The sequence below is a fragment of the Sesamum indicum genome, linkage group LG12, assembly GCF_026168435.1.
Source record: "Sesamum indicum cultivar Baizhima isolate 11 linkage group LG12, ASM2616843v1, whole genome shotgun sequence".
In the NCBI taxonomy this organism is placed as follows: Eukaryota; Viridiplantae; Streptophyta; class Magnoliopsida; order Lamiales; family Pedaliaceae; genus Sesamum; species Sesamum indicum.
This window is the reverse complement of record NC_142668.1, coordinates 11142296-11163075: the sequence shown is the minus strand read 5'-3', so window position 1 is coordinate 11163075 and position 20780 is coordinate 11142296. Positions and strand designations below refer to the sequence as shown.

Genomic DNA, 20780 nt, shown 5'->3' with positions numbered 1-20780 from the left:
CCACCGATAACCACCGGAAGGTATACATTATGTTTGGATTAATGTTTTGGATATTTTTGTTTTGGTATTGTGGAGATAGAGAGAGAAAAATAAAAATAAGTAAGTATATATTTTGAGGTAGATGGTGTATTTGGATTTGTATTTTGATATAATATAAACTAGTAGTAGTAATAATAATAATAATAATAATAATAATATTTCTCTCTCTTATTCTCTGTTTCTTCTTCCCCTCTCTTTCTCTCTTTCTCTTTCCATCTCCATTCTTTCTCCTCTCTCATTTCTTCCCCTAACCCATCTCTTAGAACCCTAGCCCCAAACTCACGGCAGCAAGCTTCCAGGCAATCCTTCTTTCTCTGTTGCATTTTAATTATTCTTCTTTTCTTGTGTTTGGGTGTGTTTTTAGCATCTTGTTTAATTCTTTAATTCTTGTTAATCGGATTCAGGGGCACATTCAGGGGATATGATTTGTTTAATTCTTGTTGTTGGATTTCTTTCCAGCGTTAGTTCCTTATACTTTTGTCTGCTTTGAGAATTGTTTGTAAAAGAGTTGTAATGTTGTAAGGAAGACCATTATCAATTAGTAAAATTTATGAATTTCCTCTCATCTCTTTCTTCTCTCCTTCCCACCTCTATTTTGCTGCAATTTTAGTCAAGTTTTTACCTACAATTTTCTGGGTTAACAACTACTAGAAACGGAGGATTTACGGGAAAGCTGGGGGGGGGGGGCAGCCGCTTGATGCTGTTTCGTATCGGGATAAGCTTGCGATCACTTTTAATTCGAGAGGTCATGTTAAGTTTAGAAATTTAGCTAAAATGTCTAGACCGAAGAAGAAGAAAAAGAGGGATGATAGGGAGAAAGTGCAGATGAAAGGGGTTGGGAAGAATGAGATGGCGGTGGTTCAGGTGGTTGAAGATGAGGATGAGGAGAGTGATGGAGAGGAATTGAGTCGGTTGTTAGGTGGCCTCCAAAGTGGAGAGGCTCTATGAGGCTCCTGCTGTTGGATGAGCAATTGGCAAATAAAAGCATTGAGGAATTGCCTGAGGCAATCAAGGTTTATGTTCTTATAGCATTTTGATAATCAGTGATTTGGTTTTGTTTCTGTGGATCGTCTGTTTGCCGGAAGTAGTCTGGATAGTATGTGGCTATGTGCTCATATTGCTGTGCTTGAATTTGGTCGGCTATTTCATATTGGAGATTGTGAATTATTAGTATCTAGGTGTACCGTTAGGTTTATGATTTTGCTTTGTTTTTGGGAAGCTTATAAGAAAACTAGTACTTCAAATTGCTTTTAATGTCTGCAACATATGATATTCATTATCTATTTATGTTTGGTTTGGTTACACATCCTGAAGGTGCCGATTCATAGTACTGATGCTATGAACCCAAAGCTTTCAATATATTGGTAAGAAAACTTATAGAATTCTGGGACTTGGACTTCTGAGTTCATAGACTTGAAGGGGGAAGTTCAAGATGATCAATAGAAACAAACCTGAAATTATATCCTGACCGTGCAATACTAATCTTCCGTAAATCCTCCGTTTCTATCCATAGCTGATGCTTTAGCTCATCCTAATCTTCTGATCATGTGTGTGAAAATGACATCTTCTTTCTTCCACTTATTCAAATAAGTTTTGGTAGATAAATTTTATTTGATGGGTACAGATAGTTGATTGTCAGTTTCTTAATCAAGCAATACTTCAAACCGACTGAACAACTTCATCAAGAACGAGCCATTTTCAAGGTAGTCCTCAAAGTAAAACATGGATGCACTGCTGCCCTCTGCTTGAAGATTTTAGGCAAAACTTATCTTTTATTACTGTCATCGAAAGATTAAAGCGATTTGGTTATCTTTTGAAAAATGAATCTGCATTTTTGGATTAGGATTTCTGAACTAGAGCTTTGAACTTGAGGACTTAGAATGAAATCTGGGCGTGGCGGATGCATGAACAAGATACATCTTACTGCAGTTTTTTCTACGTCGAGTATTTATTTGTTCATACTGAACTTTCTGACTTCTTTTAGCATATATTAGTTAAAATTGTTCGTTTTCTATTTTACATTAATCTGCTCTCTATTATTTGACCAGTATTTTTTAGAGAATAGGATGGTAGTAGCTTCTCTGTACGGATATTATGCAACTCTTTTAAGCACTTTGAGCTGAAAATTTTAGTATCTCTTTAAGAATTTTTGGTTGGATATTTGTGCAGCTTCTGCATGTTTCCTTAGCAGCTTTTCAATGGAAATCAAGTAAATATTGATGTAATTTTTGGGGAAATTTTGTAAGGATATTTTGCTGCTGATGATATCTTTTAGAACTTCTCGAAGATTTGTGGCAGTTATATTATCAAAATTAATCTTTTCTGGCCTGCTCCAATTTTTGGTCGATGGATGATATTGCCCCACAATAAAAACATACAGTTTCCTTTTCTGATGTTCAGATTGACAATAAAATGAAAACAATAAAGTAGACAACATATCAAATGATGTTTTATCTTTGTCATGTATGAAAATGCCTTTTACCCTTTACTTATTTAGGGAATAAAGGAGTCCCAATGGGAAAGAGAAATAGGGTTGCCGTGGTGGTGCTTGGCGACATTGGCCGTAGCCCCCGGATGCAATACCATGCACTTTCTCTTGCTCGACAGGTTTTCCTCTATCTATATACACAAATAACATGTTTATGTTGATGGAATTTGTTTGTGATTATCTTAATCTCTCTTCTTCTCTTTTGGAGCATTAGATTATATTTCGGACTTATGGAGCTTCATAGGGAGTATACTGAACATGTTGTTATTGGCTAGTATGCTGGGCATTAGAATGAATAGTTATTTGCCCCTTATTTTTCATGCTTGCATGAATTTATGAAGTTGATTTATTGATCAGACATGGATCATTGTCTTTTGGGTCTGAGCAAAACTTATATGTTTTGTCTCCGAAAGATTGGCTGTTCAATTGAATATGTGCTAAGTTGCATATGATTGTTGAAGAAAGAATTAGCTGCAATGCTATTGATTTGCATTTAATGTCGTTTTCTGTTCATGCTAAAGAAAAATTTAACTGTTATGTTTCTGGAATGACAAAATTTTCGGGGAGAGTTTTACATACAAGTTGGAAAAGAAGTATTTTGGTTGTGGTAGCTTGGGTTTTCACTGACAACACCAAGATGCTTCCCTCTCTCTTTCTCTCTCTCCAGTTTCTAGTAGTTGAATGTAATTGGTGGGATATTTATGCTTATGGATCGCATGACTTTGACAAACTCACGTGATAGTACTTCTATATCTAATATACTGCATCAAGGAAACATTGGCTTGCGTGGAATTCTTATGTGTTTAGCCATTGTAATACACCTTACTACTTAGCAATGTACTATATGAGTTTTTCACAGGAATCTATATTCGATTATCTTTGTTATAGACTCAGAATATTTTTAATTTATTATTTAATAATAAGTTTGAGAGATAATTTACCAACATATTAGCTTTTCCCGAATTTTTATCGTATCCCAAATTAGAATTAGAATATGTTCAAGTTCCAGCCTGAAAACTATAAACTTCTAACAAAAAGTACTTTGGGAAGTTGGTAACTATAATAATTTCATTTTAGCTAAACCTTTGAAGCAAAATAGTAACTAAAAGATGACTTTGTTTTCTGTCCGCAAAAAATGGTGCTTTCTTTGAACAAGTTATGCACGATTCCTTTCATTCATTTCTCTTGGGTTGTTGGCATAATGAGTTTCCTTTCTTGCAGGCTTGTCTAGATGTTGATATTGTTGGATATGGAGGTACGTTTGTGCCTTGTGATGCCCAAGTGAAAATGTCTAAAATTTCGTGGCCTAAGCCTGAATTTGTTCTCTGATCATAAAGCTATTTCTGCATCATATCATAATCTCAACCATGGGTTTTATATAGGAGTTAAAAACTCAAGTTCATGTTAACAATTATCCATTAAGGTTATATGCTATGCTAGTGCTTAGTTCTTGTTACTTCATAAATGACCTTATCATATCCTGTTCTAATAAAGCAACGCATGACTTATTTCACATTGGAGCTTGATTGTCCTTGTCAGAAAAGAGAAAATGCCACTGTATGGACAGCCTTTGTTGTATGCTTGACGTTCCACCTTTGTTAACCACCTGATAAGCATTGTCTCTCTGTTGGTCATTGTGCTGGAGGAATTTTTCATAATTTTTGAACTTCATAAACCGAGACTTATTATAATGCTATGTTTTATTAAAGGTTTTTGATACTATAAATGATTGTATTGTTTGATCAAAACATTTGCATTAACTAAAACATATGACTTCTAGTTGACTGAGGACTTGGTCTTTGGATAGGGTCAGAGCCCCACATCTCAGTGTTACAGAACCAATCTATCCATATCCACAGAATGGTACGATTAAGGATGTTGCTGGTGCATTAAATGTATTGAAATTTGCAAAGGCTTGAAAGAATATTTATTTTCTTTTGCACAGCCACAATGGCCAACAATTCCTCGAAGTCTTCCAAAGATACTTCATCCCTTATTTCTTATTCTCAAGCCTATTATTCAGTTCCTTATGCTGCTGTGGTATCTTTGTGTAAAGATACCAGCTCCCGATGCTTTCTTAGTGCAGGTGAGCTTCATCTTGTGCTTATTTGTCTCAGAATTTTGCCAATTGGCTCATGCTCATTTTCTATAGCATAACTGTTTTATGCTCAACCTTTTGTTGCTTAGTAGTTGCCTTGATTGTAGGTCATCTTGGCTTTTCTGATTGACAATAATCAAGTTGCATGAATTCTTGCAAATGGAAAATGCTCTCCTTATATATTTATGTGAATTTACCAGAAATGTTTAATCTTTTTATATTTTACTGGAATTACTTAATCACAATGGTTAAGATGATGTTAGCAATGAAATTACACTGGATTGTCACTGAACTTTGTTGTCGCACCCTGTTCTCCAAGTCTTTTGCTGATATTTTTTTTCTGTGGGCTGGTGAAAGATTTGGAGAAGCTGCATGATAATGGAAGTTCATGGACATTATCATAATAGTCTGTCATCTATCCTATGTCATCATGAGTAAGCTCCACTAGATTACATGTTGCTCCTGCAGAATCCACCATCAGTTCCTACTCTAGTGGTTGTGAAGTGGGCCAGCTGGTTGAGACATTCAGCAATCATTGTCGATTGGCATAATTTTGGATATACCCTGCTTGCACTGTCTCTTGGAAGGAGTAGTCTCTTTGTTGCGATATATCGTTGGTGAAATTGCATTCCAGCTTTTTGATTTAATTTATTTTTGTCTCCTGGATTTTGCACAAGATTATAGCTGTAATATTTTGATCCATGACTAGGATCGAGAAGAGTTATGGTGAGAGGGCTCATGGTTCCTTGTGTGTGACTAAAGCAATGCAACATGAATTGTCTCAGAACTGGGGAATTAAGTAAGAGCGTGATCTCAAAAACCTTCTTATGTCTTGAGGCCTGCTTGTTGTTTTACTTGCTAGAGTTGATAACCTGTATTCTCTTATGTTTTTCATAATTATAGAGCCACTGTTCTGTATGATCAACCTCCAGAATTTTTCCGTCCTGCTTCACTTGAGGAAAAGCATAACGTGAGCAAATTTATATGGCTTCGTTGGCATAAAGAGAGCAGTAAATCAACAAACTCTAACTATGGTGATGATCTAGTTATTTTGCAGCATTAGTAAAAGTCTCAATGAGCCATATGGCCTTCGAGATTGCATTAGCAATGGTAAACAAACAAGAAGATACTGTTTCTAGTCCATTTTAATGAAATGAAGAATGCTCCTGCTAAATTTGATCTGAAATGCATTCATGTGGCAGGATTGACAGGACCATACAACAGTAATCCTGATATAACTCCATTTACAACTCAGGTTGGCACTGATATAATCTTGAAACCAAACAGACCCGCACTCATTGTTAGCAGTACAAGCTGGTATATTCTTGATCACTTAATTGTTTGCCATCATAATTTATGTGAACTTCTCCTTTTGTCCTTGGTGCCTTTTCTGGAACTCGAGAAAAATCTGATTTTCATTTATTTATATCAATGAAGCAAAATTAGTTCAGTCACATTTCCTTTGCCTGACAGGTACCATAGTTGTAAGGACAGATAACAATGAACATATATTTTATATTGACATGGATGGAAAAATAAAGAATGATTTAAATTCAGGACTCCTGATGAAGATTTTGGCATTCTTCTGGAAGCAGCGCTTATGTATGATAGACGTGTTGCTGCACTATTAGGTGAGGACGATTCAAGTGGGGATGAAGTTATTTGGGATGGAATTTGTGGTGGAAAGCAATTCCCATACCCGAGGTTGCTGTTCATTATTACTGGTAATGTCTGTCTTTAAAGCATATTAATTTTCATCCTATCAGTCAAGTTATTGTATGTATTCTAAGACTGAACACAAAGTGAAGGTAAAGGACCTGAAAAGGAAAAATATGAGGAAATGATAAGGAAACTTAGTCTCAGACGGGTTGCATTCCGTACCATGTGGCTGGCGGCTGAGGATTATCCTTTGCTTCTTGGTAAGTGGTATACCCTCAGTAGTTTTATGTTGCTTTCTGTTTCAATCACTCTTACATTTTCCTTGATGCATTATACAGGGTCAGCAGATCTAGGCGTTTGCCTGCATACTTCGTCATCAGGATTAGATCTACCCATGAAGGTCTGTGCTAATAAATTATATAGTTCAACCCTTTTGTGAACTTAGCAGTTTATTAGGCAGTGTCACCTGCAAGTTTCTCTTTTAATTCTCACCTTTTAAAAAATTGTGTTTCTTAAGGAAAATTCCTCATGCTTGGATATTTTGGTTAGTCAGGTTGTGGATATGTTTGGCTGTGGATTACCTGTCTGTGCTGTTTCATATTCTTGGTAAGATCAAATGGAGTACTTTCTTTCCATGAGCATGTTACCATTAAAATAGACTAACATTAAGCAAAAAGAACTTCGGACAAATTACCAACCATTCTGATCTGTGTCAAGCATAAAGGAGCTGATAGATGTTGAAAAAAATGGCCTCCTTTTCTCGTCATCTTCAGAACTGGCTGATCAGCTCATGGTAAGCTTCTCTATTTTACTTTTTAAGAGCATGGGACATAGCCCATGGAATGTTGAAGAATTTTTTCTACATTTCAAACATATAGTTCAAATTCTTCCATCATTCAAGAAGCATATTTAATAAGCAAGATTACTTTGAAAATCCTTTTATTTTCCATCTTTTATTACTATCAATTTCAAGTAGCAATAAACCTTTGAATTAGCCCACTACTTTATCTATAACGAAAGGCAACCTCACCTAGCAATGAGCATTAGTGATACTTTTTAGTAGCAAGCAGAAAGAATTGTTATATATTCAATTGTTTGGCACTGTGGAATGTCTTCTGAAGATTCCTCTTACAAGGAGGGCCTCTTTCCAATGAAATGATGTTATAATTGAGTGCATAGTCAAAACGGAATACCCTTGAAAAAGTACAAATGAGGCGCTAAAGATTTGCTGCATCATATTATTTGAGAAAATTCTTTACCTGCAGATTGGATTTAGTTTATGTAGGTCATATGCATCACTGCCCCTGTCCTGAATATCTGCACAATGTTACGAACAAGCAGTCAAATTTTTATGTTTGTTTCTACAGATGTTGTTTGAGGGTTTCCCTGAAAGATGTGATGCTTTGAAGTCAATGAGATCAAACTTGATGGAGAGGGTATCTTCAGTTAGGTGGACAACTGAATGGGAAGAAAATGCCAAGCCCTTAATATACGAGGTGAAAATTATAATCCTTTCAACTTCTGCAATATAATGGGCCCCTTTAATTGCTGTTGTATTATCCTTTTTCCAGGCGGCCAACTTCTGAGAGCATGTATTTGTCTTTCAGGTTATCTCTAAGAACTCTAGCTGAATCATTGGAAGATGACACAAAAACAGATGAACATACAGGTAGAGATTTATTATCTTAATATTATTTTGTGCACTTATATCAATGGTCAAAATTGGTCCAAATGTGCTTTTGTGACGTCTGTTTAATTTTGGGAACTCTCCAGTTGGTGTAGGTGCGGCTTCTTGGCGGCAGGCACCCATTTAAATTCTTGGTTGTTCAAACACACTCATGGAATCACCTGATTTTTCCCATTTGAAAGAGAAGAGAAGCAGAGTGGTGTATTGTGTTTCTTCTCATGTAAACAGGAGACTCAAATCTTTTGATCATGAACTTGCCCTGGAATGACAATCATTTACGGGTGCTAAAACAAGATACTGTTCTGAACTGTGGAATTCTTCACAATATTTGGGCACGATATAGCGCAGTCTATTAAATAGTTATGTTGATCCCAGCTATTATGTGTGACAGCCTCCAGAAGGCGTTCTTTATATGAGCCCTTTGATGTTGTTCAAAAGAAGTGATATAGCCGGAGAAGGATCTCATCTTCTGTTATTTGTTGTTATATTCTCCAGTAAGGTATACGTATATGTAGAAAAGAAAAGAGTGGGTGTTTCTGCATTGGCATAATTTTCAAGAGGCAAAAATGTCTTTGATTGAGTGCCTTTTTAATGCAAATCATCAACACCCTAATACGATGATATGGAAGAAATTTAAAAATGAAGATAAAACAAATCTAGATTTCAATTATAATAGATTGTTTTTTTCCTTTTAAATTTATAGCAAGCCAAATTCACCTATAAGTATTTGCTGATTGTAGTTAAAATTTTTGAATGAGAAAAGTACTACCATCGATATGATGATTTTATAGTCAAATGTCTGTTTCTTGGTCTGAATATGGTGAGTTCAAATTTCATTGACAGTATCAAGTAAATCAAAAGTAAATTCAATAAATTTTAAACTTATTTATTAGATGAAAATAAATGTCATAAATTATAATTGGAGAAAATACTCCCACAAAATTGTTTATGTTTTCATTTTTAGTTTTTAGTTTTTAAAATAATAATTTAAAGTAAAAATATATTAATTTTACACTGCTGTTTAATACGAAACATAACTTTATGAATTAATTTAAATATGTTTTCATTTTAGAAATAAAGTTATATAATATATATTTTAGGCTGAAAAGTTATGGATAACTGGGCCTATGTTTGTTACTTTGAAAGCAAGCCCATAAAATATAAGGTTTGTTTCTTTGGTAATTAGCCCACACCACACCATACATCAGAAAGAGGCAGAAGCCATTATCGTCCTTCACTGCTTCCCATCCCTTATAGGAACTGCTAAACCCCTTCCCCCCAGCTATTAGGGCTTTTGCTCGTCGCCACCACCAATGTCGAATAAACGCGCCAGAATTACAAACCCCGAGCCCTTTTTGCCCTTGGGTTCCGATGCCTTCTCCTCCAAGAAACGCTCCAAGCCACCAAAGCACCACCAGGACCATCAGAAGCTCGTCCCATCCGCCGTCAGCTCCAAGATTCTCAAGGAAGCCCTACTTCAGCAGAAGGAAATCCAGCAAGAGGAGGATAACGAGAACGGGGTTGCTGAGCAGAATTCTAGTAGTACTTTTAGGTTTCCCGATGTGCATCGTCTCAAAGACAATGATGATGATGAGGATGTGGACGATTTTGAAGGGTTTTCCGAGACCCAGAGTCAGTTTGGAACATGGAATTTTGAGGTTTGTCCTTAGTTTTTATTTCGCTGTAGTTTCTTTTTTTATTTTTATTTTTTTGTTTTCTGGAAGTTTGTTTTTTCAAAGAAGTAAATAGCTGAGCTTTACGACGTAATTTTTCTGAATGTACTGCATAACTTGAGCGACATTAAGGGTTAACTGACGCTACGTTTTGTTATTTGCAGACTTCTTGAATAGTTGGATTGATGTTGACCATGTTATTTTGTGTATATGTGAATTAAGTACGTGTTCCGCAATGCTGTCACTTTGAATTTTATTTTATTTTATTTTTTAAAAATTACTGGCTGTTGCTTCTCAACAAATTTATCTCATTCAGTTTTATCTGCTTCTTGGTTGAGCTTGTCATTCGAGTGTAAATGGTTGAATGTATTCATGCGAATGTTTGTCCTGCTACTGCATATTTACCTTTCTTTCTAGGTTATGGAAGTTAAGATAGAGCTAATATCAAACTGAAAGTTCCTGATTATCATGTGATGTTTTTGCATTTTATCATTAATTATCCATAAGTTTCTTCCTGTGCTTTTGTCAGCATATGTGTTTGGTCTCAATCCTTTTCTCTTTTTCTGACAACAAAAGAAGTTCTTGTACTGGCCACTTTAGTATGCATTTTTCTGACTGGTTCTATATTTTTACTATTATGTTTTTCACTTTGGAGTATATTTCTGTGGGGATGTGTGGTTCTCTTTGTGCGATAATTTGTTACCTGGAACTTAGCCACCTCGGCGTCTTCTGATGTTAAACTTCTTATCGTTCTAGATTCTTAAAATGTGTTGCATCTGCTCATTCCTTTTCCCTGTCGCTTGACAATAGGATGAGATTGATGAGGAAGATGAAAAGTTGCTGGAAGCCTTTCTATCAAAAGATGATCGCCCTCAACGCACATTAGCTGACATCATTGTGGAGAAGATCAAACAAAAAGATGCTCAAGTTTCTTCAGGTTTGAGTTTTAATTTCCTGATATTAATGACTACCTATTCTTTCTTATCAATTATGATATTCCATGTCACAGGCATGCTGAAGTGCCTTTGGGGGTTTCAAATTTAAAATTGAAGTTAATTATTGCAACTATATTCCCGGAGGTTCATTTTTATAATGATGAAAATTGAACCTTCTCTACATTATTCAGTATGATGTCGCAGGACATGTGTAGTAATTTCTGCTGATGATAACAACTTGCTAACATAGCATTTTTGGCAAACTTATTGTATGATTTTAAAATTCTCAGTTTTTTGAGTGTGTTTGTAGGAGTGGAACCTATGCCAAAATTGGACGACTCCATTATAGAGCTGTACAAGGGGTATGTGAATGGTGTCTTGTGTCTCTGATGACTGAGCATTATGTGATTTTCCTCACTTGCCTTGTTTTTTCACAGTTAATATGTATAGTGTGGGTGTTAGTTATGTCCTGCGCCATATGTATTTGCAGGGTTGGCAAGCTTCTTAGCAAATACACCTCCGGCAAGATGCCAAAAGCTTTCAAGCACATACCATCTCTCCAATTCTGGGAGGAAGTGTTGTACTTAACTGAACCTGAGAAATGGTCGCCAAATGCAATGTATCAAGCAACTAGAATCTTTGCTTCTAATTTGGGTGTCAAGAAGGTGGAACGATTCTATAAGCTTGTTTTGCTGCCACGTGTAAGAGAAGATATTCGGAAAAATAAGAGGCTGCACTTTGCTTTGTACCAATCCTTGAAAAAAGCTCTGTATAAACCAGCTGCTTTTAACAAGGGAATCTTATTTCCCTTGTGTGAGGTATAAAAGCTTTCCATATATTGATCTACTATTGTGAATAATACCAATCAGATTTCAATTTCTCCTCTACAGTAGCTGTGTCTGTACCTTTTGCCTGTTAGATGCAATGCTTTTTGCCTGTATGATAATGTCTTGTTGAGGTGTAAGAAAGCCTACTTGTTTCAGGCTTCTGGTCGTAAAGCTTCTGCTTATATGTTGGGTATTGGCCTTTGATGTGCTAGAGAATAGAAGTTGGATGATAAACAAAAAAAGTGTAAATGTGTTCTTGCAAATATCCAGCACTCTGCTACAATTTTTCTGAGTTTAATTAAATTAGCTAGATGCATTTGACTTGAATGCTTGATGGTCTTCGACCCCATCCCTCACTCTCTCCTCTTCCATTGATTAGAATATTAATGGGCTTATAATGAGTACATTTCTCTTGTTCTGTTCCAGTCGAGGACATGCACTTTGAGGGAAGCTGTTATAGTTGGCAGTATCATTGAGAAAATCTCCATTCCTCCTCTTCATTCCAGGTAGGTGGCATTTCGCCTTAGCCCACAACTGGATTAGACTGCTCTTTGCCAAGGTGTTTCTCCTTAGTATGGATATATTCAGAAATTTTTTACTGATCGATTGATGATATTCTGAGTAACAGTCATAGGTTTTTCCTGGAAAGAAAAAGGGAAAAAGCCCTTCTATGGAAGAATTTTCTACTTCTGTCTCCATTTTTCATAAATATTTTATGACTGCAGGTTTTGTTTATAAGAAACCAGTTTCTTTTTAATTTTAAAGTAGTATTATCTTCAATTCTTTTCCATCTCATTGATATTATCATGTTGGTTAGCACTCTTTGCCATGATTGTCCATTATCCATGTAAAAATTTCAGTATCATCACTCAAACAACTTGCTTAGAAGTTCTAATGTGAAAATTCCTACTTTGAAATGGAGTATGAAAATTCCCTCGAGCTTCATAAAAGAACCTCCTAGTTCATTATAACTCATTTCATTGTTTTAGAGACTCTGGATGTATGACACTGTTACTATTTTATTGTTGTATGGTTTGCTTTATTAAGATGTGTTTATATCTTTTGCCCGTGGCAGTGTTGCTTTGTTGAAGCTTGCGGAGATGGAGTACTATGGTACAACAAGGTATCAGTATATGTAAAATGCAAGTTTCGTAAATGCAACATATTGTTTTGTATGTTTGCCAATCAATAAACTGAGCTCCCCTTTCAATAGCAAATGTATATAATTTAGGTGAGGCTTCTTGGCATCCTCTATTAGATTTGATCAATCTATTAACCACCATCATATGGGTCGACATCTTTTCTACTTTTCTCACCATTTACCCCTTACTACTTTGCCGTTATCTTTCACTTAACAATTTTATCTTTTCGTCTTGCTCAACTGCATTATCTATTTAACTAATTAAATTATAATTACTATATGATCTGTCATCTATTAAGATAACCAACAAAGCGATATAAATTGGTGGCATTAAAAGTAATTAAGTGAAATTTTATTGTATCTATTTAAAAAGTATACAAACGCATAGGTCGTCGGTAATCCCCTAGTAATATATAGCAGTTGAGCCTCATTTCATTGCAAACTCTGTTCCATTTTTATGTGTTAGGATGTTTTTCTTGCCACATTCTTTTCTTATGGCATTCACAATTTTCACATGTATGCTCTTCTGCAGTTATTTCATCAAGTTACTAATTGAGAAGAAGTACGCATTGCCATACCGTGTTCTTGACGCTTTGGTCGCTCATTTTATGAAATTCTACGATGATTCTAGAGTAATGCCGGTGATCTGGCATCAATCGCTTCTTGGATTTGCACAGAGGTTGGTTTTTGTTATAATCTTTCCCTTACTTCCCCCTAATAAATGTTTTTGCTTTTGCATTTTGTTCAAGTTCTTTCCCACCTTGCTCTTTTTTTCCGGCCGAAAAGAGAAACATTTGTAATTTCTTGCTACAGCAATGATTGCTGAGTTCTTTCAATCTTGAGATGTATTCGTGATACCAGTGCAAGTAATCAGAAATATAGATTTGCTCCCCTCTGAGATCTCATAGAGTCAAAGGAAAACTACTTATAGAGGTTTTCCTTCGAACTGCGAAATCTATATCTTCCCTAATATGTGCTTGACTCTGTGTCCTTTGTGCAGGTACAAAAATGAGTTGACAAAGGAAGACAAAGCCAATCTCAACACTCTAGTTGAAAGGCAAAGACATAAATTAGTAAGATGATCAGCCTACTTATGATAATTTAGCTCTTCCATTTTGCTGGTAGTTAATGATATCTGCATTTTTGTCTTGGCATGCAGGTTACACCTGAAATATTAAGGGAATTAAATAACAGCCGCAACCGTGGGGAGAAAGAAGATGATCCTATGTCGATCTATATCCTTTCTTTTCTTGTTGTGAAGTCCTGTCCCAGTAGACTCTTCTAATAATTATTGTTCCCTGTAGGGCTTTTGGTTTACAATATTGACATAATTGTATAGTTGACTTTCTTCATGATGTTCATTACCATGCATATATTTTGGTAATCTGCTTGGCCCCTTTGACAATGTTGTGTTCCTTGACTGCATAGCACCAACCCCTATTTCTGTAGTTACCAAAGTGATTCAAGAAGACAGGTTTGATATTCCAGATGTACCAATGGAGGACTGAAATATTGTTGCAGCTTTTTTTATGTCGGTAAATGGTCTCTCTCTTAATATCATTTTCACCCATCTGGATCCTTTATAACCTAATTTGTGTTTGCTGTAAGACAAACTCATGTCTTTCTTCCCACAATGGCTGTTGTTATCACAGGCACAATTTCTAATACGCAAGTTCTTGATGCAGGTCATTCAGACAAAAGTTGGGCTGGAGAGATATACAGTAGATATCATTTTGCAGTCTGTTAGAATGTAGCAGACGATGGGAAGGTAAATGCGGTATGTGATTGCTGGTGGAATTGTTCCATCTTTATTCTTAGAGCCATCTGTGTTTCCAGATGGTCGTGGCGAAGCTTTTGGAGATACCATTGTTTACCAGTGGCAACTTTCCCTTTTAACCAAACCCGCATTTGTTGTCCCAGTTTCCTATAGTGAATGGAATTATAGAGATGTGATTGTTAGGTTAGATTGAATTATTGCAATTTGTTCTCACGAGAAATTTCAGTTGATACAGATATTTTTATTTGGATTTATTCCTGAATGTTGTCTTGAAAGCAGTATGATTTTGCTAGGGATTTGCAGAGGTCTATTTTTTTCAGTAATCAAATTTGAAATTAAATATCAGAGCAATTTTTTTTACTTAAAATTATTTATTATGCCCATGAAATAGGTTTTTTAATTCTTTCATTGACTTTATGAGGCCAGGGTTTGGAATATAAATGCAGTTTGTATTTGCATATTTCAAATTATAACAAAATTATATGGAAAATTTATATCAGACTGAATTGAGGTTTACTATAATTGTAAATATTCATTTATTTTTTTAAAAAAATTATAAATATATTTTAGAATGATCCTATTTTATTATGAAATAAATAGGTAGAGGTGTATATATATATATATAGAAGATGGAAGATAGAAATTCAAAAAGCCCTCCGGGAGGGAGCCTAAGAACAAGAAGGGAAAATTGCATAATAACCCCTGTGTTATGCTAAAATTGCACAAAACTTACTTGTATTTTATAAATAGCCATAAAAGACCTTGTGAATTTTAAAACCCTGTAAAAAAGACCCCTTCCGTCCAAAACTGACAGAAGGTGCTGTACACGCGGTGAAAATGAGGGTAGGGCTTTTTTTTTTTTTTATCCTATTTTAGCTTTTTTGGCAGTGCAATTGCCCAAAATACCCTTCTCCTTCATTATATATAACTTAACATTCCCTCACAAACATACCACAAAAATAGGATTTTATGTGAGCAAACTTTCAATTTATCCCTTTTGTTTGAATATAAATAAAAATCATATATTATAAATTAAATTAAATTATTATTTAATTTAATTTATTTTCATATTTATTTATAAAATATACTAAATCAACATAACAATCCTACAATTATATGAGATTTTTTAACTTTTATAAAATGTTATATTATTTATCAAATTAAATGATTATTTAATTTAAATGTATTTTAATATTTATTTATAAAATATACTAAATAAACATAAAAATACCTAAAATTTATATCAATTTTTTTAACTTATATAAAATATTATATTAAAACTATTAATATATATTTAAATTTAGCATTTACTATTTTTTTATTATTTTAAAATTTTATTAAATTAAACACTTTACTAAATTATTATTTAATTTAAATATATTTTAATATTTGTTTATAAAATATACTAAATAAATACAAAAATACTTAAAAAAATGTATTAATTTTTTAACTTATATAAAATATTATATTTAAATTAAATATTTAATATTTTTTATTATTTTTAAATTTTATTAAATTAAATAATTTTAATTAATTTTTTATTTATTAATTCTTCTCCGTCGTATTCTCCAACGCCGATGAGTCGCCGGCGGTGATAAAAATGGACAATCTTGGTCTCGTTGGAATCGTCTCGACGAGAGGAGTCGAACGACGAATCGAAGCCAAGAAGCTTTGATGATCGTGTTCGAAGCCCAGTCTTTCCAGTCAATGAAAGTTCAAATTGATGGTATGGATATGTTCGTCTTGAGTAGAGGATTCCAATGGTATAAGCCATGGTTGGAAATTCTTTCAGACGACGGCAGAACCATAGAAAGAAGATTCGGGAAGAAATAGTATATATAATATATAGACGATATATATAATGTATATATAAATAAAAATATATTTAAATTACTTAAAATCTGGATCATTTATTTTTTACATTCAAATATCAATAGTTGTTATAAAAAGGGTATAACGGTCAATTTAACAAAAATTTAACGCCGTTAGGATTCATCTAACGGAATGGGAGAGTATGCAACAATTTGGAAAATATAGGAGGTTTTTTGCCTATTCTTTTAACACGTGGAGTTTTTAGCTAAATTTTAAAAATATAGGGGGTTTTTATACAATTTTCCCGAACAAGAAACCCCTCTCAACTGAAGTTGGCAACTGAAAGAGAGTCCACACACACACACTTGAAAAAGAGAGAGAGAGATCCTCTTCGGTATCATCGCCATCGCCGTTTGGTACCATTCTCATTCGCATTTGGTATCTCCGCCCCCACCACTTCTCTCTTTCTAATTTATACCCACTTTCTCTTCCATACCCTTTTTCCATTTCTCATTCTCTCTCTCTCGCCAACATATATACATATAAAGAGGCACAGAGGATTTGATGGCCGCGTTGTTGCAATCATTTGGAGTGGCTTCAGCCTCAGTTGCCTCCTCAGATCACTCCATCAAGTTACCTGCCTTCTCGGTTCACTCTCTTCCAGGTGTGTTCTTGTCTCTTTATCGCTGGATTTTATTGAAAATTTACGTGCTTCGAGTAATGCTCCTGCCAAAATCCAGGAATTATTGAAAAGATTAGATTTTGATTGATTGGTGAATGACCCCCACGTGAAACTGTTCTTGGTTGAGCTTATTTGAATCGGCGAGCTGCTCTTTTCATTCTCTTGCCCTCATTCTCCACTGCCATAGAATCTCTAGCTCGTTATTGTTTAACCTCATTATACTGGCAGCAGTTGATACTCCTGTTTTATTAGTTTCTTTTGTTTAATTTTTGTTGTTGGTTTCGTCAGTCATCAGATCTGAAGCAAGGTTGATTTCGAGTCCGATTCTTGGAACCCGCAAGACAGGAAAGGTGACTACCAGAGCGGTTGCGGTGAGTCTTCTGTTATACTTATACTCTCTTAGGTTTCTGTTATCACATTTCCTTTTCTTTTTGTTATCTACTTTTGGCACATCGGGAATTTGATCTCATATTGATTAATGATTTCGGGTCTTCAGGCAAAAGCTGAAAATCCCGCCTCAGCTGCTTCCAAACCTGGGTAAGATCCTGAGTTCTCAACTATGCTTATGTCAGTGTGGTTTATGTATGTACTACTACTTTTTGTTTGGCTTTCTGATTGCTATTGGGAATGTGGCTGTTAATAAATTGCTGCGACGTTCAGTTGACGGGTTCCAGAACTTATGATATTGTGGAGTGAACCATTTGACTTAAAACTAGTAGTGGTCAAGGTGGTTTAGATTTTGAAAAGATTAGGTCTTGGAATAATCACCTCATATGCATAGTAAAAGACTCCATATCTTGAACAGTTGTGAAAAGAATCAGTTGTTGAATGGCATCATCTGTGTCTAATTTCATGCATTGTGTTTGAGTTGATTTGCCTGTGAGAGCTATAGCTGTAATTTGTTAGTAAGTGAAGTTGCTTGGAGAAGCAGATGAGGGCCTAATTTTGAGGTAATTCACCAATAACCCATTGAGTTTATTGTGAATCTCTACTTTTGCACTATGTTATGGGTAGTAACTTTTGCCTTCTGGTTCAAAATTCTAGTTGAGCGTGACAGCTATGTACAAATTAAGCTAACTATAAAAAATCTACTTTTTTCACAACTTTATGGAGGATATGATTATATCTACTAGTTAGTGTCTGCTATGTTGCTTACATTGATAACAAAGCAGAAATATAATGGTAATGGTGCATAACAATAGCGGACATGACATCCTAAAGACAATGTTTTATAAACCCGCTGAAAGAGGGGCTTACTCACCTTTAGACTCACCAATGTCATGTGATCCAGTTCGCCAAGGCAATCTAATAAATTAGGATGTGGGCTTCAAGGAAGCACATGCTTCACGAGAGCGGTGTTATTCGTGGAAAGTGCATAGTAATATATGATATATTCATGATTAGTATTGTATGTGTATTAATATTTGAGCTCACTACCATCATTTAGTTCGTCTAACTATCCTTACTGTAGAAGGAAGGAGGGTTCATTGCCTAATCTGGAAGAGGGGAAAGCATTTGGTTGCGCTCCTCTCCACGCTATGGGTTATGTTAGGTGGGTCGGTGGCTGGAGTTAGGGAGGGGTGCAATCAAGTACATATTCTCTTAAATATGGGATCATGTTTCAACAGTTATATAACTTAATTTGTTCCAAAATCTTTTAGTGCTTGTGGATAGTAGATACTGGGAGAATGTGAGTTAACTATTTGATTTCTTTAGCCATGAGCTCTTGCTGTTTGAAGCCCTTAGAGAAGGACTGGAGGAAGAAATGGACAGAGATCCTCGAGTCTGTGTCATGGGTGAAGATGTGGGCCATTACGGAGGGTCGTACAAGGTTACCAAGGGTCTTGCTGAGAAATATGGAGATCTGAGGGTGCTCGATACACCCATAGCTGAAAATTCTTTTACAGGTATGGCTATTGGAGCTGCCATGACAGGTCTAAGACCAATTGTCGAGGGCATGAACATGGGATTTCTTCTATTGGCCTTCAACCAAATCTCCGACAACTGTGGCATGCTACACTACACTTCTGGTGGGCAGTTCACTATTCCAACTGTGATCCGAGGACCCGGCGGGGTTGGACGCCAACTTGGAGCTGAGCATTCGCAGAGGCTGGAGTCTTATTTTCAGTCAATTCCTGGAATACAGATGGTTGCTTGTTCAACCCCATACAATGCCAAGGGTCTAATGAAAGCTGCCATCCGTAGTGAAAATCCAGTAGTTCTTTTTGAACACGTACTCCTTTACAACCTCAAGGAGAGGATTCCAGATGAGGAGTACGTATTATCATTGGAGGAAGCAGAGATGGTGAGGCCTGGTGAACATGTTACGATTTTAACATACTCCAGGATGAGATACCATGTCATGCAAGCCGCCAAGACTCTTGTCAACAAAGGTTATGATCCTGAAGTGATTGATATTAGGTCCTTGAAACCTTTTGATCTTTACACCATTGGGAATTCCGTGAAGAAAACCCACCGGGTGCTTATTGTTGAGGAGTGCATGAGAACAGGTGGTATTGGAGCCAGTCTTACGGCTGCCATTAATGAGAACTTCCATGATTTCTTGGATGCACCAATTGTTTGCCTTTCCTCGCAGGATGTGCCGACTCCTTATGCCGGGACATTGGAGGAATGGACTGTTGTTCAACCTGCACAGATTGTAGCTGCGGTTGAGCAGCTCTGTCAGTAACTTCGTGGCGGAGCCATTCTTGAGCCTCTTTTTTGCCATTGTTTCACCTTCATTCGGCAAATCATGTTGTGTTTGTGCTTATCAGTCTTTTGGAGCCTAAGCCTTTACTGATTTTGTTATTGTAGTTCAGTTAATTGAAGGATTATGCTCATGAACTTGTCATGTACGCTGAGCTTCATATAAAGATTATAATGGCTTTTGTGCTTTGGAATGAAGGTTTTTGAGCTTTTTAAATTTTAAGGTACATTAAGAGTAAGATAAATTTTACGATAATTATATCGACACCTTTTGAGGTTATGTCAAAATACACAAACAATTCTTATTTTTTGTAAAATTAAAGCTACACATTTGGAGATTATAGTTGTAATTACAACTACGTTTTTATTCAAAGGTAAAACTTATAAAAACTCTCTTAAAACATTACACTAACACCCTTTAAGGGACAAAACTATAATTTTGCAAAAGGCAGAGAATATTTCTGTATTTTTGCCTAATGTAAGAAGGTATTAATGTAATTTACTCTAAAATTTATACATAAAAATGTGATTTTTACACACATTACATATGTTATATAATATTGCAAACACATTTGCCAAAAACAAATGAGCTACATAAGCTTAATTACAAAAGCCCATCTTTAATCCATACCTTATTATTCACTGAAGGCACCATTTTGATGTGGCACTTTTTTATGATCTGCTAATTTATATACTTTAATATTTAATTTTATTTATTTATTAACTTCCCACTCTTTAACGCCCCTAAACCACTTCTTCCAAACCCCAAATTGCCCATTTCACATCCTATCATCTTATGGGCCCAGCTTGGAGATTTATATTCCAGGTATGGACTTCTGGTAAACAATTATGGGCCGGGCTTTTCACATTGAAATAGGCCTTCTTAAAATTCAAATAAGAAGTAATTGGACCAAATATCGCAACTTATCCAACCTAATCTTGAAAACTCAAATTTTCAAGGTTTTTTCTTTATTTTCAAAACATAAGAGATAAGCATATGTGCTTTTTAGCGATATCATATATGTTTGACTTTGTATTTTATATTAATATAAGATACTAAAAATTATAATTTCGGATCTAAAAGGCGACGCCAATTTTAGTCCTATTGAAATGTAGTTTGATATTAAACCCTGCAATTTAACAAAAAAAAATGACATATTTAGGACAAAACTCATTGGAATTGAAAATTTGATTGGAACTTGAGGGGCATGTGAAGCAACGTACCAAATTCCCACTGGATATGCAATTTTCCGCAG

At 35.3% G+C, this 20780-nt stretch overlaps 3 protein-coding genes across 9 annotated transcripts; all 3 read left to right on the top strand.

Annotated features, from left to right (window-relative positions):
* Positions 1-181: 181 nt before the first annotated feature.
* On the top strand, positions 182-8446 carry LOC105155191 (UDP-Glycosyltransferase superfamily protein). Of its 5 annotated transcripts, XM_088876598.1 has the most exons (19): positions 204-338; positions 1664-1742; positions 2537-2646; positions 3749-3782; positions 4335-4390; positions 4473-4613; positions 5094-5242; positions 5335-5424; positions 5529-5595; positions 5672-5735; positions 5828-5942; positions 6183-6349; positions 6434-6544; positions 6623-6684; positions 6838-6890; positions 7002-7077; positions 7652-7780; positions 7892-7953; positions 8058-8446. In XM_088876598.1, the coding sequence occupies exons 3-18, from the start codon at positions 2554-2556 to the stop codon at positions 7913-7915; spliced, it is 1431 nt and encodes a 476-aa protein (XP_088732724.1). In that variant the 5' UTR covers positions 204-338; positions 1664-1742; positions 2537-2553; the 3' UTR covers positions 7916-7953; positions 8058-8446. The 5 variants fall into 5 exon arrangements, 3 of the variants coding, with proteins under 3 accessions (XP_088732723.1, XP_088732724.1, XP_088732725.1); XR_016063255.1 differs by lacking the exon at positions 1664-1742 and having other exon boundaries at positions 182-338; positions 7856-7953; XM_088876597.1 differs by lacking the exon at positions 1664-1742 and having other exon boundaries at positions 182-338.
* A 715-nt stretch (positions 8447-9161) lies between these two features.
* LOC105165508 (bystin-like protein) lies at positions 9162-14578 on the top strand. Of its 3 annotated transcripts, none has more exons than XM_088876782.1 (10): positions 9162-9629; positions 10455-10581; positions 10890-10941; positions 11070-11397; positions 11833-11912; positions 12482-12529; positions 13080-13226; positions 13548-13620; positions 13707-14078; positions 14233-14578. In XM_088876782.1, exons 1-9 carry the CDS (start codon positions 9285-9287, stop codon positions 13830-13832), a joined length of 1326 nt encoding a protein of 441 aa, XP_088732908.1. In that variant the 5' UTR covers positions 9162-9284; the 3' UTR covers positions 13833-14078; positions 14233-14578. The 3 variants fall into 3 exon arrangements, with proteins under 3 accessions (XP_088732908.1, XP_088732906.1, XP_088732907.1); XM_088876780.1 differs by having other exon boundaries at positions 13707-14082; XM_088876781.1 differs by having other exon boundaries at positions 13707-14089.
* A 1896-nt stretch (positions 14579-16474) lies between these two features.
* On the top strand, positions 16475-19722 carry LOC105165509 (pyruvate dehydrogenase E1 component subunit beta). The gene is made up of 4 exons (XM_011084543.3): positions 16475-16800; positions 17107-17189; positions 17315-17355; positions 18535-19722. Exons 1-4 carry the CDS (start codon positions 16701-16703, stop codon positions 19505-19507), a joined length of 1197 nt encoding a protein of 398 aa, XP_011082845.1. The 5' UTR covers positions 16475-16700; the 3' UTR covers positions 19508-19722.
* Positions 19723-20780: the final 1058 nt, after the last annotated feature.